This window comes from Squalius cephalus (assembly GCF_949319135.1).
Source record: "Squalius cephalus genome assembly, chromosome: 20".
Taxonomy (NCBI): Eukaryota; Metazoa; Chordata; class Actinopteri; order Cypriniformes; family Leuciscidae; genus Squalius; species Squalius cephalus.
Window position 1 is genome coordinate 4,427,647 of NC_137141.1, and position 23,513 is coordinate 4,451,159.

General features: G+C 36.9%; 1 protein-coding gene and 1 long non-coding RNA gene across 5 annotated transcripts in view; one reads left to right on the forward strand and one right to left on the reverse strand.

Annotated features, from left to right (window-relative positions):
* fermt2 (FERM domain containing kindlin 2) overlaps positions 1-23,513 on the forward strand; it is a 90,932-nt gene that overhangs the window by 49,483 nt on the left and 17,936 nt on the right. For 2 of the 4 annotated variants that reach the window (XM_079853189.1, XM_079853191.1), the window contains 9 exons: positions 5,079-5,304; positions 6,912-7,014; positions 9,835-9,942; positions 13,623-13,757; positions 14,216-14,265; positions 14,769-14,893; positions 14,976-15,082; positions 19,673-19,891; positions 23,352-23,372. In XM_079853189.1, coding sequence (XP_079709315.1) covers positions 5,079-5,304; positions 6,912-7,014; positions 9,835-9,942; positions 13,623-13,757; positions 14,216-14,265; positions 14,769-14,893; positions 14,976-15,082; positions 19,673-19,891; positions 23,352-23,372 — 1,094 coding nt within the window. The remainder of the gene's footprint in view (positions 1-5,078; positions 5,305-6,911; positions 7,015-9,834; positions 9,943-13,622; positions 13,758-14,215; positions 14,266-14,768; positions 14,894-14,975; positions 15,083-19,672; positions 19,892-23,351; positions 23,373-23,513) is intronic. The other 2 variants (XM_079853192.1, XM_079853190.1) reach the window with 1 other exon arrangement.
* On the reverse strand, positions 12,463-17,796 carry LOC307148046. The gene is made up of 3 exons (XR_013819404.1): positions 17,453-17,796; positions 13,542-15,420; positions 12,463-12,739 (listed from the first exon to the last, which is right to left on the reverse strand). It is a non-coding gene; the product is annotated as an uncharacterized lncRNA (long non-coding RNA).

Genomic DNA, 23,513 nt, shown 5'->3' on the forward strand with positions numbered 1-23,513 from the left:
TCCTGAAATCTATATAAAATTAGAGATAAAAGAATGAAAGGTCAAGTCATGAGCCGCACTAAACGGTTGGGATGCTCAGGTCAGGATGTTTCAGCAAATATCGATTTTATTTTATTTTTAACCCCGGCAGCCAATAGTGATATTGATTACTCAAGCTTTTATCAGGAGCTCGTCATAACTGGTTGTAAAAACAAAGCATATAATACCAGCATATTCGGATGCATAGGAACATGAGGAGCTTTCCTGAGGAAAACAGCCTCATGAAGAGAGTGGAGGGGACCGCATGTGTTCAACAGGTTTTCTTTGAATTATTTTATTTTATTTCATTGGAGCATTTGGAAGGAAATACCAGTGCTTGCAAGGCAACAAAAATGGTCCCACTTTATATTAAGTGGCTTTAAGTACAATGCACTTATTGTGTGGATGTTGTATTGTAAAACACTTGTGCTGCTATTGAGGTGTGATACAGGTAAGGTTAGGGACAGGTGTGGTGGTATGGGTAAGTTAAGGTATAAGGGAAGGTCAACAGTGTAATTACATGCAGGTATTTTCAAAATATAAGTACAATGTAAAAACATGTATGTACACAATTCGTCCATTGTATCAAATTATTGTAGTACTTACATAGTACTTATTGCCACTTAATATAAAGTGGGACCCAAAAAATAATGGTAAAGTCAAATGATAGGAGAGTTGTAAAGCCAAATACAGTACACAGGGAAAATGATAGTAAAATAAAGGACCGATCACAAATTTAGAATGCAAGTAAATGCAAAATAGTCTCAGTACGCAAATGAGATTGCACACTTGAAGCTGCCGCCACTTTATGAGCATGCAAAATATCTATGGACATTGCAATGGTCATAATGATTTTTTTATACACATAATTTATTCATATAATTCATCCAAAAATCTTTAAATATGTGATCTACTTTACTGCCACACTGCAGTTCTGCAGATCTTTAAAGCTTTCATTCTTTTAATTCTGCTCAGAGGTCATGCCGATCTTGCAAACTTGACCAAACTTGAACTTTGGAAAGCAAGGAAATTTGCATGAGCTTGTGTTTCCGGTCTCCCACATTGGCATGTGTAGGAATGCAAGTCAGTGGAGTAAAGCGTGCAGTGAGACTGGCTCTCAAGGCTAAGGTGAATGTCCCCAGCAACTGGTGTCACTGGGGCTGAATCTCCAACGCCACAGAAAAACACATTATTTTTTTCTTAGTTGTGGCATGAAAATGCCATGAAAAATTGGCAAAATGCTTTTATTTTTATTTTTTTCGTACTGCACACAAAAAGTGAGCAGTGTAGTCTGATTCACAAGCAAACACTTATTTGATGATTGTGATTGGCCTGTATTTCCTCATACTTCAAAACCGAAGGGTGACGTGGCATTGGTTATACGTATGAAGCCGGCAAATATATTCAGCTTTTTCCATTGAAAGCTCTCTAACAAACACACAGTTTTAGGAAAGCATTTTTTACCTTAAAATTCTTTAAGTATAAAGTTGATGGAAAACAATAACAAGGCTGAAATTGTCCATGAAACCAAATAGAATCTGTAATTAATTTCAGAAAAATATGAAGAACTAAAACAAAATAATAATAATAGGACTTCCTAAGACACTCCAGCCTTGCAAACACTGTAATCATCTAATTGATTAGCAAGACAGTTTGACACATGAGCGAGTGAACGCTCGTCCTCATCACTCAGTTGTTTTAGACATGATTGTGAGCTCAAGCATCCGTGTGTTTGTGTATTGGGGTTATTTGAGCATTCCTCAACAGTGTGTAGAGTCGAGTAAACATCCGAACGCTGACGGTCAGGCTTCCTCAGTCCCCGAGGGGAGTGTGACCTTGAGTTTCTGAGAACGCCTGTCTCTTTTCTCATGACCCCGAGCTCTTCCCGTCCCTCCTCATGACTGTGGCCTCCCGCTGCCGCATTACTGGCTTCGCTTCAGCGCTTCTGTTTCACTCGCTCTGTGATTGGTCACTTGAGTGGTTAGAGAAAAATGTGTAGTGTAACTGTGATTTGTCTGATTTATGACCGTAAACAAGTTTAAAAAAGTGGAGGAATGATGGCGTCTTCCCATAAAATTATATCTTTGCACAGCTAGCACTGCATTATTGCTCACACAACCTAATTTTAGCGATGATGTCTAAGGACAGGTGTTTTGTATCACTGCCAGTAATTTTTAATTTGCTGAATTCACATTTCTTTTAACATGATGTAACTAAATGCCCTGTTTTAAAGAGAAATGGAAAAAATAAAGGTGTTTTGATGATCCCATGGGTCAAATGATAATTCTGCTTCACAAAAAGTACAAAAGTGTTCACTTTTGTCCATAAATTAGCAGTTTATTAGGCCTTATTCTAATTATTAATTGTTTATTTTTTTAATACTGTAAAGGACTTTCTCAGCTTTGATATTCCTAGTTTTTTTGTGTTTACAAACCATTTTCTTGCCTATTTTTAATGCGCAGGACTACACATAAAATAATAACCAGTCTCACAAATATTTGAACAGTAATCTACACAGTGTCATTAAGTGCAACTCCTTCAGCTGTGATTATATTCACAGAATACCATGGCCTCTCATACCTTTGTGCTATTATATAAGGCTGCAACATAATACGCATATATTAGGACACTTACACTCATTAAAGCTTCGTTTTATTAATCTTGTTCATTAAGTAGGGGTGGGAATCTTAAGGCACTTAACGATCCGATCCGATCCGATTCTGGGAGTAACGATTCCCAAAACGATTCTTAACATACATTTTTGGTAACTAATTATCCTGCTGTACAAATACATGAACTTTACATTTTAACCAAAATTGGAGTTTCTAAGCTTTTTGTTTATAGTTAGAATATCTGTTTGACAGTATTGCCATATTAAAAATGATTATGAAGATTTCTTTCAATACTTTTATTTTATTAACAAAGTTATATTCAGGATTAACAAGCTCTGAATGAAACATGGTAAGCCATACAATTGCAAAGAACAATTCATTAAGAATAAACAGTTCTTAATTTACAACTAAGTGTGACAATGTTTCAGTTTCTTTAGAACATTTTAGACCGCTGTCTCACTAAAATAACGACGTGAGGGCAAACTGTATCATGGCTCAAGTACCTGTAACATCGTGCGAAATCTTTGGTTATCCACAACAGAGTAAGGGCGCAAATCTTTGGCAATAAAACCCGCCACTGACCGGGTAATTCGTTTCGCCTTTTCAGAATTCGGTGGAAAAAAATCGATTCTGAATCGTTAGATAATGAATCGCGATGCATCAACCTTTTCTCCCACCCCTATCATTAAGTGTCATCCTTTTAGCCCTAGCCATCTAAATTAAGGTTATAGTTGGTCTCTATGCACATTTTTGCACAGCTAGGATTCTGCATTGACCAGTTAGCATCCAGAAGTCTGTATTTAATAACCAACTGAACCTGTTGAGGATTGGGGGAAATTGCTCAGGTTGTCCTGTAGGCGTTGACTGGAGTGTTTAAAGATTGATGAGCACTAATGTACTGAATGTGTGAATGATCTGTGATGATGATAACGGCTGGATTGGTGCACTGAGACCCATCTGAATGCTTCAGTCACCCCTCATGACCCTCGCAAAGTTAATTCTGTGTTTACTGTGTTCTGCATGCTGCCTTGACCAGAAATGTACAGTCATGTGAATGATTGTGTAAGCATCAGTTTTACTGCATTTTTCAGTCATTGGGGTTGGTTACACATATCCGGCTAGGAGTGGGCGGCATGACTCAATCTTACGGTCCTTGTCGTATTCGTCGTGAACGCCTTAATATGGATGCGGAAAACACAGAAAATCAGACCCGATCCGAAATTTTTAATGACGGATGAAAGTTTCGGAGGCAGTGTGTAAACGTGATTTGCACAACGCGAGATCGTAAATTATTTTTTAACGTGTGAAAATTTCAGACTTCGTGTGCAATGACCTTTACTCTTAAATAATTATCGTAATAACAATAGTTCTTTTTGCAACAACAAAAATTCAACCCAATTCAAATGTTTTGTTTTATAACAATGTAAAAATGTCAATTAAATCTAGTTTAATATTATAATCTGCAGTTCTTTATCTTTTTATTCAGAATATAATGGAGGCAAACCAAAAAATATTGTTCTTAACAAATGACATCAGTGTAGAAACATTATAAAGGACACTCAAAATGGCAATATGTAGCAAATATATGTGCTCTATCTAGCCTTTTTATATATAAATGGACTTTTTTCACAGACTGTGATGCATTTCCACAGTTAGCGTAAATTAGCTTTTTTTTCTATATTTTAATATTTTTTTCTTTTTTTAAATAATGTTCATTTGTTACTCTATGTTTTGTGTTGTATTACTTTCAATTGCATTAAACTACAGAGAACTAGTTAATGCTGCGATAGTGTTTCTAATAAAATGGCTGAGGGAATGACTGCACATTTTACATCTTTCTCTCTTCAAACCAATGTAATCAATCTCTCAGTATTTTTCCTGTTTTGTAAAATCATAGACATTGTGGATTTTTTTGTTTGCTATATATTTTGTGTAGTTTCCGTTCATTACTAAAGACGTTTACACACAACTATGATGAGATCCCCGGAAATGTGAAGGGTCAAACTGCAGCCGCTTGAAGAGCACAAATAACCAACATGTACATCATGTTTACAAGACTAAATCGTACTCTACTGGTTGACACATTTCTGTTGTTGCACAATATATTAGGGCTGTAAAACAATTAATCGCATTCAAAATAAAAGTTTGTTTTATTAATTTTTTTTACATAATATATGTGTGTGTGTACTGTATAATTATTTTGTTTATATAATTACACACGCATGCATGTATGTATTAAAAAATAATTATAAGGTTATTTTATTTTGTGTAATTATATATACAGTACACACACATATATTATGTAAACACAAACTTTTGTTTTGGATGTGATTAATCGTTTCACAGCCCTAAAATACATGTCGTTCTGCCCAGCCCTCCGCCTGGCTTGTCGTGGGAATGGGGTGCCGCCTGTTTTAGGCGTTTACTAATGGTCGTGTTTAATTTCAGGGAGCATCTATTCTAGTCCCGGACTTTACAGCAAGACCATGACGCCCACCTATGACTCTCGGGACGGCAGCCCTCTGTCCCCCACCACGGCCTGGTTTGGAGACAGTCCCCTGTCCGAAGGCAATCCCAGCATCCTCGCTGTCAGCCAGCCCATCACCTCACCAGACGTCCTGGTCAAGATGTACAAACCACAGTCCCTCCTGGACAAGGCCAAGATCAACCAGGGGTAAGTTGGGGCAGATCTGATTTGTGAAGACTCTGTGATTCAGCCAAAAATGAAAATTAGCCCATGATTTACTCACCCTGAAGTCATCCTAGGTGTATATGACATTCTTCCTTCAGACGAATACAATCGGAGTTATATTAAGAAATGTCCTGCCTCTTCCAAGCTTGATAATTGGAGTGAATGGGCACTATTTTTTTTAAGTCCATTAAAGTGCATCTATCCATGATAAAAGTGCATCTATCCATGATAAAAGTGCATCTATCCATGATAAAAGTGCATCTATCCATGATAAAAGCGCATCTATCCATGATAAAAGTGCATCTATCCATGATAAAAGTGCATCTGTCCATCATAAAAGTGCATCTGTCCATCATAAAAGTGGTCTATCCATTATAAAAGTGCATCTATCCATTATAAAAGTGCATCTATCCATGATAAAAGTGCATCTATCCATTATAAAAGTGCATCTATCCATCATAAGTGCATCTATCCATGATAAAAGTGCATCTATCCATCATAAAAGTGCATCTATCCATGATAAAAGTGCATCTATCCATTATAAAAGTGCATCTATCCATTATAAAAGTGCATCTATCCATGATAAAAGTGCATCTATCCATGATAAAAGTGCATCTATCCATTATAAAAGTGCATCTATCCATGATAAAAGTGCATCTATCCATGATAAAAGTGCATCTATCCATTATAAAAGTGCATCTATCCATGATAAAAGTGCATCTATCCATGATAAAAGTGCATCTATCCATCATAAAAGTGCATCTATCCATGATAAAAGTGCATCTATCCATTATAAAAGTGCATCTATCCATTATAAAAGTGCATCTATCCATGATAAAAGTGCATCTATCCATTATAAAAGCGCATCTATCCATCATAAAAGTGCATCTATCCATTATAAAAGTGCATCTATCCATTATAAAAGTGCATCTATCCATGATAAAAGTGCATCTATCCATCATAAAAGTGCATCTATCCATTATAAAAGTGCATCTATCCATCATAAAAGTGCATCTATTCATTATAAAAGTGCATCTATCCATCATAAAAGTGCATCTATCCATCATAAAGTGCTCCACACAGCTCCAGTGGGTTAATAAAGGCCTTCTGAAGTGAAGCGATGCGTTCGTGTAAGAAAATTGTCCATATTTAAAACTTTATTGACTAAAATAACTAGTTTCCAGCAGACGGCCGGACGCAAGTCGACTTACGCCTCAAGAGGAACACTTGACGATGTATGACGTAGATGTAGCGTAAGCTTTGACGTCTCTCACGGTTCAAACACACAAGTTCGTCATTATGTTGTGCGTCGGGTCAAGTGTTCCTCTTGTGGCGTAAGTCGACATGCGTCCGGCCGTCTGCCGGAAGAGAGTGCACTTTTATGGAATTCAGAAAATAGTGCCCATTCACTCCCATTATTTAGCTTGGAAGAGCCAGTAATTTTTTTAATATAACTCAGATTGTATTCGTCTGAAGGAAGAATGTCATATACTCCTAGGATGACTTCCGGGTGAGTAAATCATGGGCTAATTTTCATTTGTGGCTGAACAATCCCTTTAATTGGTGTTCCTCTGAATGTGTTTGTGAAGGTGGCTGGACTCCTCCAGATCACTGATGGAACAAGATGTGAAGGAGAACGAGGTTCTTCTGCTCCGGTTCAAGTATCACAGCTTCTTTGACCTCAACCCAAAGGTCAGTGTGTTCTGTGTTTGAAGACTCAACATTGTTATCATGCTTATTTCAGTGCCAGTTACACACGACACTGACTGGCTAATTACTTCTTATTGAAGTCATATAGTAGATGTTTGTGGGAAGCCATTCAAGTAAAATCTTTTAATTAGTTGTTTATTCACGCTTCATTATTACTATTGCTTGTTATTTGAACAAACTCTAACAGTCATTTGTGCTCCAGACATGAATGATTCCTCATCTTCATGTCGTTTTAAACTCATAACACTTTCGTTCATCTTCATAACACAAATTAACATATATTTAATGAAATCTGAGAGATTTCTGTCCCTCCAATGAAAGTCCATTCACCCAAAATGTTCATAAAGATATTGTAAAATAAACCCAAATGAATTGAGTGCTTTAATCCGAGTCTTCAGAAGAGACATGATCACTTTACATGATGAACAGGTTTAATTTAGGCTTTTTATTCACACACACAACCTAAAATTTGCCAAGCGCCAAATGTGAGTAAAAGTATAGTGTTGGCAGGAACGGTCACTCGCCAGTTGGCTGGTAACATTTTTATGAATGCTAACAATGACATTGCACGAATATTAAACTGGGTTTTTATCACGTCTTCTTACACTTGAGTGAACAAATTCACACAAAATTGTGTAATTAAATCTCGAGTATCCTAGTAAACATAGTCGGTTGTCTCAAATGACCGTAAACAGTTAAGAAAGTAAATGCATGTGTTCAGTATCAGTCTATTAGATCCGTGCATTCGCTCTTAAAGTGACAGCAGCCTAATATTCCTGATGCTGAAAGAAAAAAACACTCACTGGTCTCGACTGAATAACTTTTGTAACTTTTATAAGGATGTTTATTTTAGACAGTGAAGACTATGCAGCGTTATTTTACATTTGCTTCCTTTATTAAATTTCTGTTCCTGAAAACTACTGTCAGACCTACCTAAAAACCACTTTTTATATTGTAATTATTTGTGCTTTTGCTTGTAATTTGATTATTTGTTTTTATTTTATTACTGACTGTTTAATTGTCTTTAATAATATTTTACTTTTATATTAGTTAGGCTAGTAGTTTTAGCTGTAGTATCAAAATTGGAGTAGAGAATTGTGAATTTTCACTGGTATCTAAGATTTTGGTGTCATAACTGCCTGTTTTTGCCAAAACAGTTTCATTGCCTTTGGCAGGTCTAGCAAAAAGTTAGTTTTAGGCCCTGTTCACATATGGTGCTTTTCTACTGGACGGCTTGACTCGCTTTGCTTTTCCACTGCAGTTTAGTACCGCTTCAGAGTGGTGGGATAGACTGATGGTTATAGTCAAGTCAAGTATATTTGTATAGCGCTTTTCACAATACAGATTGTATCAAAGCAGCTTCACAGTATTAAATTAAAATAATACAACAAGGTTTGTTTCTAGTGGAATTTATTGATTGATAAAATTAAAATTAAATATCCCCAAAATATCCCCAACTGAGCAAGCCAAAGGCAACAGTAGTTGTATAGTTGCTGAAAAACTTTTTCATTCCTGGTCACAATATCCACCTCGTCTACTGACCAGTCACCACGATTCAGACGTTACTTTTTTCAAGTTAATTTTTAAGCAAGTCGTTCAATAAAAATAGTGTGAACAAATAATACTGCGGTGGCTGTTGCTGACTATTTAAATCTAGCCAACGACACTGGTATAGTGACGATTCTCTCTGACCAATCAGTGATCTGCAGTGTTTTCACGTGACATTTTAGTATCGGTACGGCACGCTTGGAACCTCAACAGAGGTGGTACCATTTAAAGCGAGCCATACCATGCAGTGGGCAAGCACCATTACATACAGTACAGGCCAAAAGTTTGGACACATTACTATTTTTAATGTTTTTGAAAGAAGTTTCTTCTGCTCATCAAGCCTGCATTTATTTGATCAAAAATACAGAAAAAAATGTAATATTGTGATATATTATTACAATTTAAAATAATTGGTTTTCAATTTATTATACTTTAAATTATCATTTATTTCTGTGATGCAAAGCTGAATTTTCAGGATCATTACTCCAGTCTATCACATGATCCTTCAGAAATCATTCTAATATGATGATTCATTATCAAAGTTGGAAACAGTTCTGCTGCTTAATATTTTTTCATAACCTGTGATACTTTTTTAGGATACTTTGATGAATAAGAAAAAAAAAAAGAAAAAAAAAAAAGAAAAAAAAGAAGCAAATGTTTTCAAGATAGAAATCTTTTATAACAACAATATACACTGGTCAGTAATTTGGGGTCAGTAATTTTTTTCTTTTTTTTTTTTTTTAAATAAATCAATAATTTTATTCAGCAAGGATGTGTTAAATTGATAAAAAGTGATAATAAAGAAGTTAAAAAAATTATTTTGAATAAATGCAGTTCTTTTTAACCTTTTATTCATCAAATATATTAGGCAGCAGAACTGTTTCCAACTCTCATAATAAATCAGAACATTAGAATGATTTCTAAAGGATCATGTGATTGACTGGATGTCACATGTGACACTGAAGACTGGAGTAATGATCCTGAAAATTCAGCTTTGCATCACCGAAATAAATGATAATTTAAAGTATAATAAATTGAAAACCAATTATTTTAAATTGTAATAATATATCACAATATTACATTTTTTTTCTGTATTTTTGATCAAATAAATGCAGGCTTGATGAGCAGAAGAAACTTCTTTCAAAAACATTAAAAATAGTAATGTGTCCAAACTTTTGGCCTGTACTGTACATGTGCTGTGTTTCCTGAATAGAGCATGTCATAAGGTGTCGTGTTTTTAACGCTGTCCTGCAGTATGACGCCATCAGGGTGAACCAGCTGTACGAACAGGCCAAGTGGGCCATCTTACTGGAGGAAATCGAGTGCACCGAGGAGGAGATGATGATGTTCGCCGCGCTCCAGGTACGTTCAAGTTCACTTTATTTATATAGCACATTTACAACAGCCACTAGGTGGACCAAAGCGCTTTATAGAACAACCAGATAAATAATAAGAAAATAATACTTGCATAACAACACATAAAACTCAAGTAAAAGCAGCAAGGCTAAGAGCAACCTAGTATGAGCACGTCAGAGCCATGGCAGAATTGATGTGAACGCGCCGTCTGTTGGGATCGCTGTGTAAGCCCGGCGTTTGACAGTCTGCAGTCTTCACTCGGGTCCTCTCGCCCTGTAATGGATTGGATGGGCTCTGTGCCTGCGCAGCATCTGCAGTGTGCAAACGTTTGGCTTTGGCCAACGATGACCCTGCTATTTCAGACCCTCATAAATGTTGAGTGACAACACCTCAGGACGCCTCACTGTCTTCACATCATGTAAATATAGAGTGGGCGTCTGGTTCAGGGAGGTGGGACATGGAAGACCACCCGGAGTCTGGTGTGCTAAGGAGGTGTTGGTTTCTCCAGCAGGGACTTCTGGAGGCGGATCAGCGGTGTCGACTTTCTCTGTTTACGCACCGCGAGTTTAAATTAGTCAGATCTGTCCCTCCCCATCAGTCCACGTTGTGTCAGTGGATATGACAGGGTGTCTCCAGGGTCTTAAAAAGTATTAAAAGTTGATCAATCAATTTAGAGAAAATGAAGGCCCTTAAAAAGTATTAAATGCCATTTTACAAGGTGTTAAAGATGCATTGTGTAATATTTAGGAGGATCTGTTGACAGAAATGCAATATCATATACATAACTATGTTTTGAGTGGTGTATAAGGACCTTACATAATGAACCGTTATGTTTTTATTAGCTTAGAATGAGCCATTTCTCTCTACACACACCTCCGGTCCGCTTACACCGACATGTTTCTACAGTGGCCCTGAACGGACAAACGCGTTTCGTCACTATGGTGTTCTTTGTGCAAAAGAAGCTAGCTAAAGTCAGCGAATAAAACACTGACACAATGATGAACAAGTTACAATAATATTTTACTGAATAATCAAGTAAACCTAATTTATTTATTTATCTTTGTAAAGAAACCTCATCTTTTCCTGTCGGCCACTGTAACTTCTGTTGGTTGCAATTCCCAACCTCACCACTAGATGCTGCTAATAATTACACACTGCACCTTTAAATTTGGTAACAACCTTTCATTATGTATATTTGTCCAAAGAATTGTATTAATTTGTCAATTAATTATCTTTTGCCTCGTTCCCACCCTTCTGAATTATGTTGCATTGATAAGGAATCATCACAAAACTACTAAGACTGTTTAGTTGTGCTATCTTACAATCAATAAATAGTAAATGTAAGTTAAAGTGTCGCCGTTGTAAAAACTTGAAGTGGCGATGAGGTCTTAAAATGAATGGAAACTTGAAAGAGTCTGAAATTTAACTCCATGATTCCTGTATATGCCCTGTGTGAGGTTGGCTCATGGTCCGTGTCTCTGGGTAGAAGAGCTCGTCAACATCAAACATCAGCAGGTCTAAGTTTAGCCGGCGTTATAGCGAGTCTGTTTACTGTTGAGAGAAATAGGCATGTCATTCACGTACTAACCACTCTTATCCGAGCAGAGAAATGGTGACATGAAAATGCCTTCCGGCCTCCATTTTGAAAGTGGAGCTGTCATCAGCAAACGTTTGCACGTATCAGTGAATGTGCGTCTGTAGTCCAGCTGTTCGCTGTAGTAGCACGGGGATCGCTTGACCGCTTACTTTAATAGAAGAAAGAAGTCACAGGCTTTGAGCTCGTACAGAAAATAAAGTTGCTTCACCTTCAAAACATGTTGTTTGTTCATCTCATGAGGTCAAAGCAGGGTCATTGTTGTGAACCAAAACTATTAAAAACATTTCTGTTAATTGAAATAAAGCTAAAATAAAATATAAATATTAGTTATAATATATTAGTTCACTTCATATAATACTTATAAACTTAAATTAAAATTAGAAATGTTGCCTTGGCATTTAACTGAAATAAGTTTAAGCACTACAATTATTAACTGGAAATGGGGAAAAAAACTAAAACTGAAATAAAAATAAATTAAACCTAAATAGCAATATTTAAAACTAAATAAATAAAAACTAATACAAGGACAACAGCACATAATGAAATGGCAAAAAAAAAATGACTAAAATTTACACGAAAAGAAAAACTAATATATAAAAAAGCTAATTCAAAATATTAATAAAACTATTATAAAATTATTATAATTGCAGCATGTGTGAAAACCATTGAAAACCAAATCATGAACATTTGAAAACAAATATGAAATAAATGTTAAATTTCACAAATGCATAACAGTTTAAAATCTCTAAAATATTTGGACATTTAACATTTTAGTGACAAATTTACTTTATTTAATTGGAAAAATCATTCAATAAAAGTGTTGCATGCAAAACGGAACATTGCTAAATATTTGTCCATCTCGCGAAGTCAAAATAAATATTGTATTAGCCATTTAATTGTACATTTATTTTAAATGAGTTGCAGTGATTGCTGTCCTGAAATTTAGGACATTGTGTATACAGGTTAAAACCAATTCATGAAAATACTAAATAAATGTTAGAATTCACAAACACATAAAAGTTATAAATGTAAACATTTTAAAATTTGCTTTGACAAATTCAGTTTTAAGTGAGAAAATGCTAGATGTTAAAGGCACTCTATGTAACTTTTTGTCCAAAATTGATATAATGAATGAGTATATTATGAACTCATCTTGCTCTTGTTCTTTCGCAAGATGCATGCAGTTGCAAAAGTTACATAGTGTACCTAGGGCTGGGCGATATGGACCAAAAGTCATATCCCGATATATTTAGGCTGAATATCGATATACGATATATATCCCGATATTTTTTCCGCAAAGTGAGAGCAAATGTTCAGTCAAAGTCAAAGCCAAATATGACATGTCACAAGTAGTTTTATTGAAACTGGCTATTTCAGTGAACAGTTGCAAAATCAAATGAATAAATTATAAACAGGTTTCTTCACCTTAGGGCTGCACGATTATGACAAGTACTGTCCCCCTTTACTTAACATAAATTGTAAGAATATGACTAGTAAAGACTAGTAGGCTACTAATAAATAAACAGTAGGCCTATGCTAAAGCTATTAAATAGCAGTCCCAAACTAGTTTTTGTTAATACAATGTGGTATGAGCCACTACAGTCATTTAAAAATCTAAAAAATAACACAAAGAAAAATAAAGTGGCATTTTGGGGTTAAGAACGACAGTTACCATGGTGAATACACAATATTAACAATAACTGTTAATGAAACATGGAAACTGCTCCTGGTGAATAGAATGAAAATCATACCTGCATTACTTTTATTTCGTGTAATTTACAACGTAACGGCGTTGCATGCTCGTAGTTTCTTTTGCACTTTATATAGCCTACAGTGAAGCGATACACAGCGCGCGCTGCCGCATTTGCGCGTGCAATTGAAGAGTGTGCGGTGCGCTCCGAGCAATTTGAACTATATCGATATATGCGATATGGTCTAATTCCATATCGCATTTCAAAATATATCGATATATTTTTTATATCGATATATCGCCCAGCCTTAAGTGTACCTTTAAATATTGCAATAGATCATTTACAATGTGATTTAATGTGAATTAATAAATGGCACGACTTTGTGTTTTTCTTTGCAGTACCACATCAACAAGCTGTCCATCATGTCTTCAGACAATCACATGAACAACAGTGAGAAGGAGGTCGACGAGGTTGACGCCGCTCTCTCAGACCTGGAGATCACCTTAGAGGGAGGAAAGACGTCCAACACGCTGGTACTGAAGCATTGCAACAGCCACTTTATTTACACAGCACAAGTAAAACAACACAAGTTGATCAGGAGTGATGAAGCAGAAAAATGGTGTCATCATGTCATTCTGACGCACGTTTCATCATCACAAAGTGGAGCACACAAGCCATCTGTATACATGTGCAATATTTCAAAGTCTCACCATTTTTTTTGTGAAAGAAATGCAAATACAAACAACATATCACATTAAAGAGCATTAGAATTTGACAAGGTTATATATCGCATGAATACGAGTAAAGTCTCTAAGTATTAGAGCAAATTCAAATAAAGGATTATAAAATAGTCGTTTCCTCCGTGTTTGAATGTAGTGATTGGATAGCATTATATTGCAGATCAAATTGGAGTTTAATCATAACAGACTGTAAGTCTGTAAGGTTTTGACAACTTTATTTATAACTTTATTAATGCACTTTGTGTTCTCAGGGTGACATCACATCCATTCCTGAACTGGCCGACCATATAAAAGTCTTCAAGTGAGTTGAAATTGGAAAAATGTGGAGTTTTTTTGGTCTCGTATGCCTTTATAAGTGTAAAGCAAAACAAAATAAAACAAGGCCTGTTGCCATATTTAGCATATAGACTGTCTATCAACATTAGTCTGTTTAAAGTGTAAATGGTGTCATTTCCACAACACTATTGGCAACAAAATGAATTCCAGTGATTGTTTTGAGGTGTCCAAATGTGTCTGATGTGACATAATATTGGCTCAAACAATGTTGTGAGTGGACCAGACCTGTTTGACCAACCAATGGGAGGCCAAGAGAAATGTTTGAAGCGCTAGTGCCAAAGAAATTACACTGCAGCTTTTTATAATGTTCTCGTATTTTGTTGAAGGACATGTTTTTATATTTGTTTAGTTTTTTTACCCTAATGGCCTTTAATTTAAAGAGTACATGTCGAAGAGCTGATCTTTTCTTTCAGCAGAAGAGAGTAATCTCTCATGAAGTCATTGCCCTAACTTTTGCTTATACCTCAGACCAAAGAAACTCACTCTGAAAGGATACAAGCAGTACTGGTGCACGTTCAAGGACATCACGATCTCCTGCTATAAGAGCCGCGAGGAGGCGCACGGCACGCCAGCGCTCCAGATGAACCTGAGAGGTGAACCACACACATGAAAAGGCACCGTTAGAAAGCGTGTTTGCCACTTATGCACTGTTTCTCATCCGCTGTTTCTCTGCAGGCTGTGAAGTCACACCAGATGTGAACATCTCTGCTCAGAAATTCAACATCAAGTTGCTAATTCCTGTAGCAGATGGCATGAATGAGATCTGGCTGCGGTGTGATATCGTGAGTGACATGCTTTTCTTTTGAATGCCATTCATTATTGTACAGTAAATCACCTCACATCTTCACTTGTCTTTAATAAGTAATTATACAAAATGTGACCCGACTCACAGCGCCACTAAGCAGGGTTTAAACAAATCTAAAGCGTTACTTGAAATAAAATAAACGTTAACTGAAATAACATAAAACTTAAAAAAACGTATTTTATTTCAGCTAGTCGGCTAAAGCCTGGAATGCACTACACGACTTTTGCTCAGATTTGCAGTCTGGACGAGTCAAAAATAGTTGCCGAAAATCTGTGTCAGTCTGCAGATTTAAATTTTTTAAAAACTTTTATATTGCTATTTAAAGGGACTGTGTGTAACTTTTTAGGTATTTTATTATCTAAAATCAATATTTGTATTAATAAATATGCCCTCAATGGTGTACAAATACCTATGCCAATGATCAGACTAATCCTCGTAAACGAAGAATTTATTATCTTTATATACATAGGACGGGTAGGTCCACGGAGGCTTCCATGTAGTTCCGCCATCTTGAAAAACTATAATAGCAGAGAGGGACAAAAAGTACTAGGCCAACGCGTTTCCACAACGCGTTTTCGTTCAGAACCAGCGTCACGTGACTGAAGCCAGCAGAAGCGGAGGAGCAGAGCAGTGAGAGGCGCTTGTCACTGCACCGGCAAGTTTAAAAGGATGCACTGCACGGTTATTTATACACTGTTCATTCATACATACATATGAGTCACAGGATAAGGAGTCCTCGTCGTCGAAAAAGTCCAAAATAGACCGTAAAAGGAAACGTGACCGGAGATTACAAAAACAAGGGTTAATGTCGGGATAGCTAATGCAGGAGAAAGCTTTCAAAAGAGACCCTGAAGTTGCCTGCTTTCTTCTCGACAGGTAAGTCAATGTTACGGTCTTAATTACAAGCTTTTTTTTCATTGCTTGGTTGTGTACTTTATTATATTGACAGTAGAACATATATAGTTAAAAGTTATAGGGTACATAACATGCACAGTTTCACCTAATCTCATGTTAATCTTGAGTACCTATAGAGTAGTAGTGCATCCTTAATATCTCCAAAAAGTGTTTAGTTTTATTAAATTTATAAAAGAAAAATACAGCTTTCCGATTCTCTCCGGAAAAAGCCGAGGTCCTGGAGGCGGAGCTATAGAGTCAAGCGGTAGCGCTTGATTTCCAGCAAAAGACAGAAATCTGATCCAGTTGTACTTACATGAATGGGGTCTTTTATCACTGGGACCGCTCCACGTTTTAATAGCAAACGATTTGCAAATCCAGCGTCGAGGCCTTGTTAATAAAACATTCGTCACTGAAATGGCCAGAACACACAACCGCACTTCCTACACTCCGTTGCTGCCCCGGAAAAACAAACGGCATCCACTGTTCCTGTAACACTGGGTTCTTTGGAAAGCTGGACACGGTAAGCTTTCCCTCACATCCAAATACACACTTTTTTGGAGACATTCTTGAACAAATCCTATGCAGCGCTGGCGCCGATGATTTCCTGTTGAAGCGCGTTGATGTGCGCGGTCTCGCTCTCCTCTAGTCGACGTGCGCGCGGGCGAGCTTTTCCGAGAGAAATGCTCATATAAGGAGTTCCACTCTTATCTACGTCATTAGATCCACGATAAAAAAAAACCCAGCCGAAACTTGTACCAACCCGGAAGTAAGATTTTCAGCACAGAAATTCTCCGTTATTCGTCCAAAATATTTTTTTACAACTTTGCCCATGTTTAACATGAGAATCCATCTCTTTAACACTGTAAACAACTCTGAATACATGAAACACCATGGTACCCCCCCTTTAAAGAGGCTCTTTGATGAATAGCAGCTATTGAGTAAAGTAACATTAGAGAAGTTTTTTATTATATAGACAGAAAAAAAACTATATAAGTTTTTTATTATATTGAGAAGTACTTTATTATATAGACAGAAGAACATTTATAGTAAAAGTTAAACAGGCTCTTTGATGAATAGCAGCTATTGAGTAAAGTAACGTTAGAGAAGGCTCTGATGATGATGATATCTAACAATGCAAGTACTTCAAAAAATATAACGAGTAAAGAAGGCATTACTACTAATTACCGTAGTTAATGTTTTTCACAGTCAGTAATTCATACTGTAACATTCTTTTTTTCGTTGTTTCAAGTTTCAGTTTGTTTTAAATAACAAACCTGTTCACCCGATGAAAAACTCGAAGTGCTATTATAAGACATCCTGTCATAGCTTTTTGGTACATAACGGCTACCGTAGATGCAACGCGCATTTGAAAAAGTGAGGCGCTGGAGAGCATTATTCGTTTGAATGCAAAATACAATTTCACCACTAGATGGGAGAAATTCCTACTTACAGTCCCTTTAAGTTATTTTAGTTTCGTTTAAGTTTTTATTTATTTCAAGTTAATTATTTTAGTGTTTCAACTCAAACTTCTTTCAGTTTATTGCTAAGGCAACATTTCTAATTTTCATTTAGTTTTTCAAATATGGTTTTATTTTTATTTCAGCTTTATTTCAATTAACAGAAAAGTTTTTTTAATAGTTTTATTTAACGATAATAACCATAACTTGATGTGCTAAAATAACTCAAACTGAAATCAAAATTAATAAAAACTATATAGACATAAAAAAACAAAACAAAACTGTAACTACTAAAATTGACAAAAAAACAACGTTACTAGAACTTTAACTAAAATTGAAATAAAAAGAGAGAATACAAAAATAAAAACTAATTTAAAATATTAACATCCCCCTGTAGTCATTAATTGTATCCCTTAAAGGGGTGATGAACTGAGAAATCAAAATTTCCTTGAGCTTTTGACATATAAGAGATCATCATACTATAATAATATCCTGTAAGTTTCAGAACTGAAAACTACCTTGTTAGTCCAATAAAAGCTTTTATAGACATCAGGCTCAGCAAACGACTCGTTTTTCAAAGTGGGGAACTATGACGTCAAAGAGGATAAAACACCGCCTCCACAAAAGAAGATCAACGCCTACTTCAACACGGCCTCTTTAGCCCCGCCCACCGATTCGCCCAAACATGCTAAATAACATAGGATGACATGATAATTGCTAAACCGGATCGAGCTACTTCCAAGCAATAAACATGCTGTTTACTAAATATTGTGCAGTGCCTGTTTGTGGAAGAAGACAGTCTGCATAAGCTTCCTTCGGATTCCAGCATGGTTAAACTTTATTAAATCAGTCAATCACAATTTCCCGACACGGATCTGCCAGCAACATGTAAGTAACCATACTCTAATGCCTGATCTGCGATCAGTGATTTCTGTGTAATTATTCAAGTTCAGATATCTTTCTCTTAAAATCGTTCAATACTGTTTATGCATCAGTGACTAAACGATCAACTTCACATCATTTCTCGTAGTATTATGAAAATAATCTTTTTTTAAACTGTTATTAAATTATATAGCCTACAGAAAGCGATCAAAGAACGATCCCTTTCGCCCAAGCTGTCAATCAAACAGCACAGCGCGAGCCGCGAGAGCTTATCTGGACGCTTACCAAACTCGTGATGACATAATGACACTGTTACACTACACAACGAAGCTCTTACTGTGTATTCACATCGTGTTTGCATTGTGATTTGGTGTAAGCATTTGTGAGAGTGCAAAAATTGCGTTGCAATGATAAGATCTTTATTCACGCGATCAACAGACTGTCTGTCATCTGCTCAGTGCTCATCATGCTGCAACCTTTCATGTGATGGAATAGATTTAAATATAATGCTTTAAACGATACTTTTCACGATTTGTTAATCTCGATAGCTGTAATAGTAAAAACGTAGTAAAAGTTTTGGAGAGAGTTCATGTAATACTAGCTATTTCATATGCAAGCATGTCAGCCAATCACAGCAGTGGGCGTTTGCACTGCAGTCTCACAGCAGACACGCCCCTTAAAACAGAGCGTTCAAATCTAAGGCTGAAATCAGGCTTGGAAAAATGGCTTTTATTTATAAATTATGACAATTTTTGATGTAAAAATAATACTAACATTATAAGGGCACCCCAGGCAACATTATAAAATAATAAAACAATCCAGTTCATGACCCCTTTAAAGCTCATCTTTGATCACCAAAATAACATATTTTAAAAAATCAAAAATTCCTGGAAAAAATGTCTTCACGCTTTAAAATATCTTGAATGTAACTCGACACTCGCCTCATTTAGTATACATGGTTCTATGAACATGCAAATGAGCCCCGCCTCCACTCACTCACTCAGCTCAGAGATCCACTGGTTGACGATCACACGTTGATCTGATTGGTTACAAGGTAGTTTGTGACGTCAGAAACACCAGCGATTTCAAAGCGTGTTTTTGAGACTGTCTTTGGTTCACTGCAGTTTTAAGGAGAAAATACTCAGCAATGCTGTCGACTTATGAATTTACACATGGTTTGTCTTAAAGCATATTAAAAACACCACATAGACACATAAACAACATTAAAAGCTTTTTTTTTTTTTTTTTTTACCACAAGGGGGCTTTAAAAGAACTGTAATGGTATCTCAGTGACAGTAAAATAACGCTGCGGTCTCTCCCCCGTCTCTCAGGAGAAGCAGTACGCCCAGTGGATGGCAGCGTGTCGTCTGGCCTCTAAGGGGAAGACGATGGCTGATAGTTCCTACAACCTGGAGGTCCAGAACATTCTGTCCTTCCTGAAGATGCAGCACATGAATCCTGATCCTCAGATCATAGAGCCCATCACCACCGACATCAACCCTGAGTGTCTGGTGTCTCCACGATACCTGAAGAAATACAAGAACAAGCAGGTAAATGAGAGGCTGAGGCTCCGAGAGAGATCGGTGTGCCACTGCAGCGCAGAACACAGACAGAACTGAAGGCAGAGAGACCGACAGTACATAACGAGACATAGTAGGGGTGTAGCGGTGCATGTATTCGTCCCGAACCGTCCGTGCATACAGTCAGTCACAGGCGATCCACACTCCAGTCCAGAAGGGGGCGCACGCTAATGCAACAACAGGAAAAAGAGCAGAAGAAGAGATGATCCATTCACGAACCCTAAACAAGAGCTTGCTAGTGGCCTATACGCTGAGTTTTCAAAATAATTTTTGTGACGCTCTCTACAAGCTTCTCAGAAAGCGGCATCCTTTCAAAATGAGTTTGAATATCATTGTTTTTTTATAGCCGTACTGAAAGCAACTCACCTCAGATCTTCAAAATAAATAAAAGTGAACAAGAACGCTCAAACTGTCAGCCCTTTGTTAACAGACGAGTGTATTCTGACAACGATTGTTTCAGTAACTCATTATGTATTATCAGGTCTGCCAACTTTTGAGTTTAGCTTGGAGTGAGATTTTTTTTTTTAGGGGGGGGGGGTGTATGTAAAAACAAATATTGCATCACAATAAGTGTAATTGTGATTGTCAAAACATTTGGTAACTAAATAGAATTGTATGAAGTTTAGTGACAACATGTTACAATGTTTACATGGTACAATGACTGGTAGGATACAGTTTTTATTATTGCTTGACAAAAATGTCAAGATTTTAATTCCATTCTTGTGATTTGATTCCGATTTTGATTCAATATTGACTAATTTGGATACATGTTTATTTTAAATTTTATTTTAAAAAATAATCTCACCTAATGCTGTAAACACAGAGGGCCCAATCTGCTGGTATTATTAAAGGTTAAAAATAACAAATTAAATTAAATATAATGCAGTTTTTGTTATAATAACAATTATTTAATGACATAAGTAAAAATATAATAAATATGTAATATAGTGCTCAGCAAAATCTCCTCTCTAGCTATTTTTTCTATTCAATTAACATGCTATGGTCATTAAATGTCTTTCCTGAGGTAAATGTAACGTTATGTGACATAATTGTTCTCCTGCTGTTATATACTGACCTCTTTCCGTGGTTGAAAAACACTAATTGGTCGATATTATGTATACTTTCGGTAAGTTGTACTGCATCTTTAAATAAAAAAGCAACAGATGATCGGTTCACGTGCACTTGAACGGAGGCGCTCAGCGATCTGTCACGTCACATTTACAAGCGCCAAACGTATTTTTGTCTGAATTTCGTAATAAAATTGACGGAATCTAAGAGCTGAGAATTAGTTTAATATTAAAGTACCTCTTTGCTTCGCAATTTTTCTGTGCGTGAGAAAATGGATGTGTGGCGTGAGAGCGTGTGAAAAGTGTCAATTGCGTGAGTCTCACGGTGAATGCGTGAGAGTTGGCAGCCCTGTATTATTAATAATGTTAAAATGGTGTAATATTCATGAATTTGATTATGTTGGCTACTTATCCATTTCGTTGCGAGTGCCGGGAGCTTGCCGAAAGAGCGCTCTTCTGATTGGCTGTGATTTTTATCCCGTCCCATAGTCGTGTCGGGGCCGAACATGTAAATGTATCGAACCGTGACCCCAAAATCGTGATACGTACCGAATCATTTTAGTTACATTCATGCATTTGGCAGACGCTTTTATCCAATGAGACTTGCATTGCATTTCAAGGTTCACATTTACATTCTTATCAGTTCTTGATTTCCCTGGGAATCGAACCCATGACCTTGGCGTTGGAAGGAACAGGAAGGCTACACACGAATCATGACTTCTGTGTACCGTTACACCCCTAATACATAGTTATAAACAGCAGTATATTAAATATGAAATATATCACTGAGCCCTAAATGGTCATTTTTCTTACACAAATGAAATCAAAGTAGTCAGCTTTTTCTAAATGCATGAGCCAAACACAACAATTTTGCATTGGTGAAATTTTTCAAAAGAATGTTTTTTGGTAATACTTGATTGAAAAACAAGAGCAAAGAGTAAGTATGTGGGGAGGGAGTGTGTGTGGGAGTCCTCAGACTGTGCGCTCCTGTGTGTGTGCCGCTGGTGTCGTCTTACAGTGGCCCTGGACTCAATCCAGCCCCTGTGATGCTGGGGGATGGTGGGCTTCCCGTCCTCATCTCACCCGCCCCCCCACCAGCGTAAAGCTGCGAGAAACTTTGAGGAGTTGGGGTGGGGTCTTCAGAAACAGGCGGGAAGAACATACAGGAAACAAGCCATGCCTGGTAATGTGGAGAGGGAGTCTGGGAAGAAGACTTCAGAGGATTCCTGAACACTGCAATGCAAGCTCAGATTCTGTTCTTCAAAGGCTTCCTCTGGGATTTTACTCCCAGATCACGTGGGATAGAAAGCACTTGCTTTTGGAAACAAGGATAGATGACTTTCTCACTTCCCGACTTCTTTATCTTAACAGGACCAACAAAGCGGATGTATTCATCCAAATGTTGGGGGATTTCAGAGGTCTCTCCAGTAGCATTGGGTTTTAAGTGTGTGTGGCGCCGCCTTGTGGAGTCAAGGGTGTGTGTGGGATGAGAAATGTTCAGGTTAATCATAAACTACAGCTCAGCCATGAACTTTGGACCCCTTTTATATCTTTAAAATCCTGTTTCCAGACTTTTAAAAGTGAATCGATTTGTTCTCAGCACAAAAATATTTTTTATATTTATTTTATATCTTTAGTTTTATATTTTTTTATTCAGAGCTTAAAGAGCAAACCAAGAGATATAGAAAAACTAGAAGAGTGAAGCTTGATAACAAACTTAGATGTTGGCTTGACCAAGCTTTTAAAAGATATCTGAAACTTTCAAACAAGGCTTTGAGGTTTTACTCAGAGAAAGTCATATATACCAATACAAACTCAGTAAAATAATACCATATTAGACTACTTTAGACACCATTGGACTAAGAAACCTATTTAAAAAAAAAAAAGAAGATATTAGACCTCTGAAAAGTGCCCTTTTTTGACTAATGAACGTTCATGGAAATTTGGGCCTGTTTGGAAGTCCACTAGAATTTTAGAAAAGATGTGTTGTCAAGCCAACATAATGAACCATAAGATGAATCAGTCTTACATTAGTGCATAAACAGCTTAAACCCATTATAATCAGTAAAGCTGAATCTACACTAGGATGGCCCAGCCGCCACAGAGTTTGTAGAGTAGACTCGTCTTCTGCTGGGGTCAGTGGTGTAGCAGGATCTCTCAGGTGTGTACGGTCGATCCGCCTGGACCTAATGTGTTCCTCTGCTCTCCTGCTGTAAACTGATGTGTGCACCCTGCCCTCTTCTCTCTCTGTGCATTAACGGTTGTTTTGATTCTGTTATTCTGCTTGTTTGCTGCATTGTTCATTTATTTGCTTTTCCCTTGTTTCCTCTGTGTGTCCCTCCTCCTGTTTCCACACTCCTCAGCCTGGCTTTGTCAGGGACTTGGTAAGTCACTCGTTTGACAGCTGGTAAATGTCCGTGACTCACTAACACTGGTGCTGTGTCTTATTTCAGTAATCCTTCTATTAACCACTTTTACCATTTATTGCTGTAGCTCAACTCACAAGCTTGCATTTCACGTTTTTT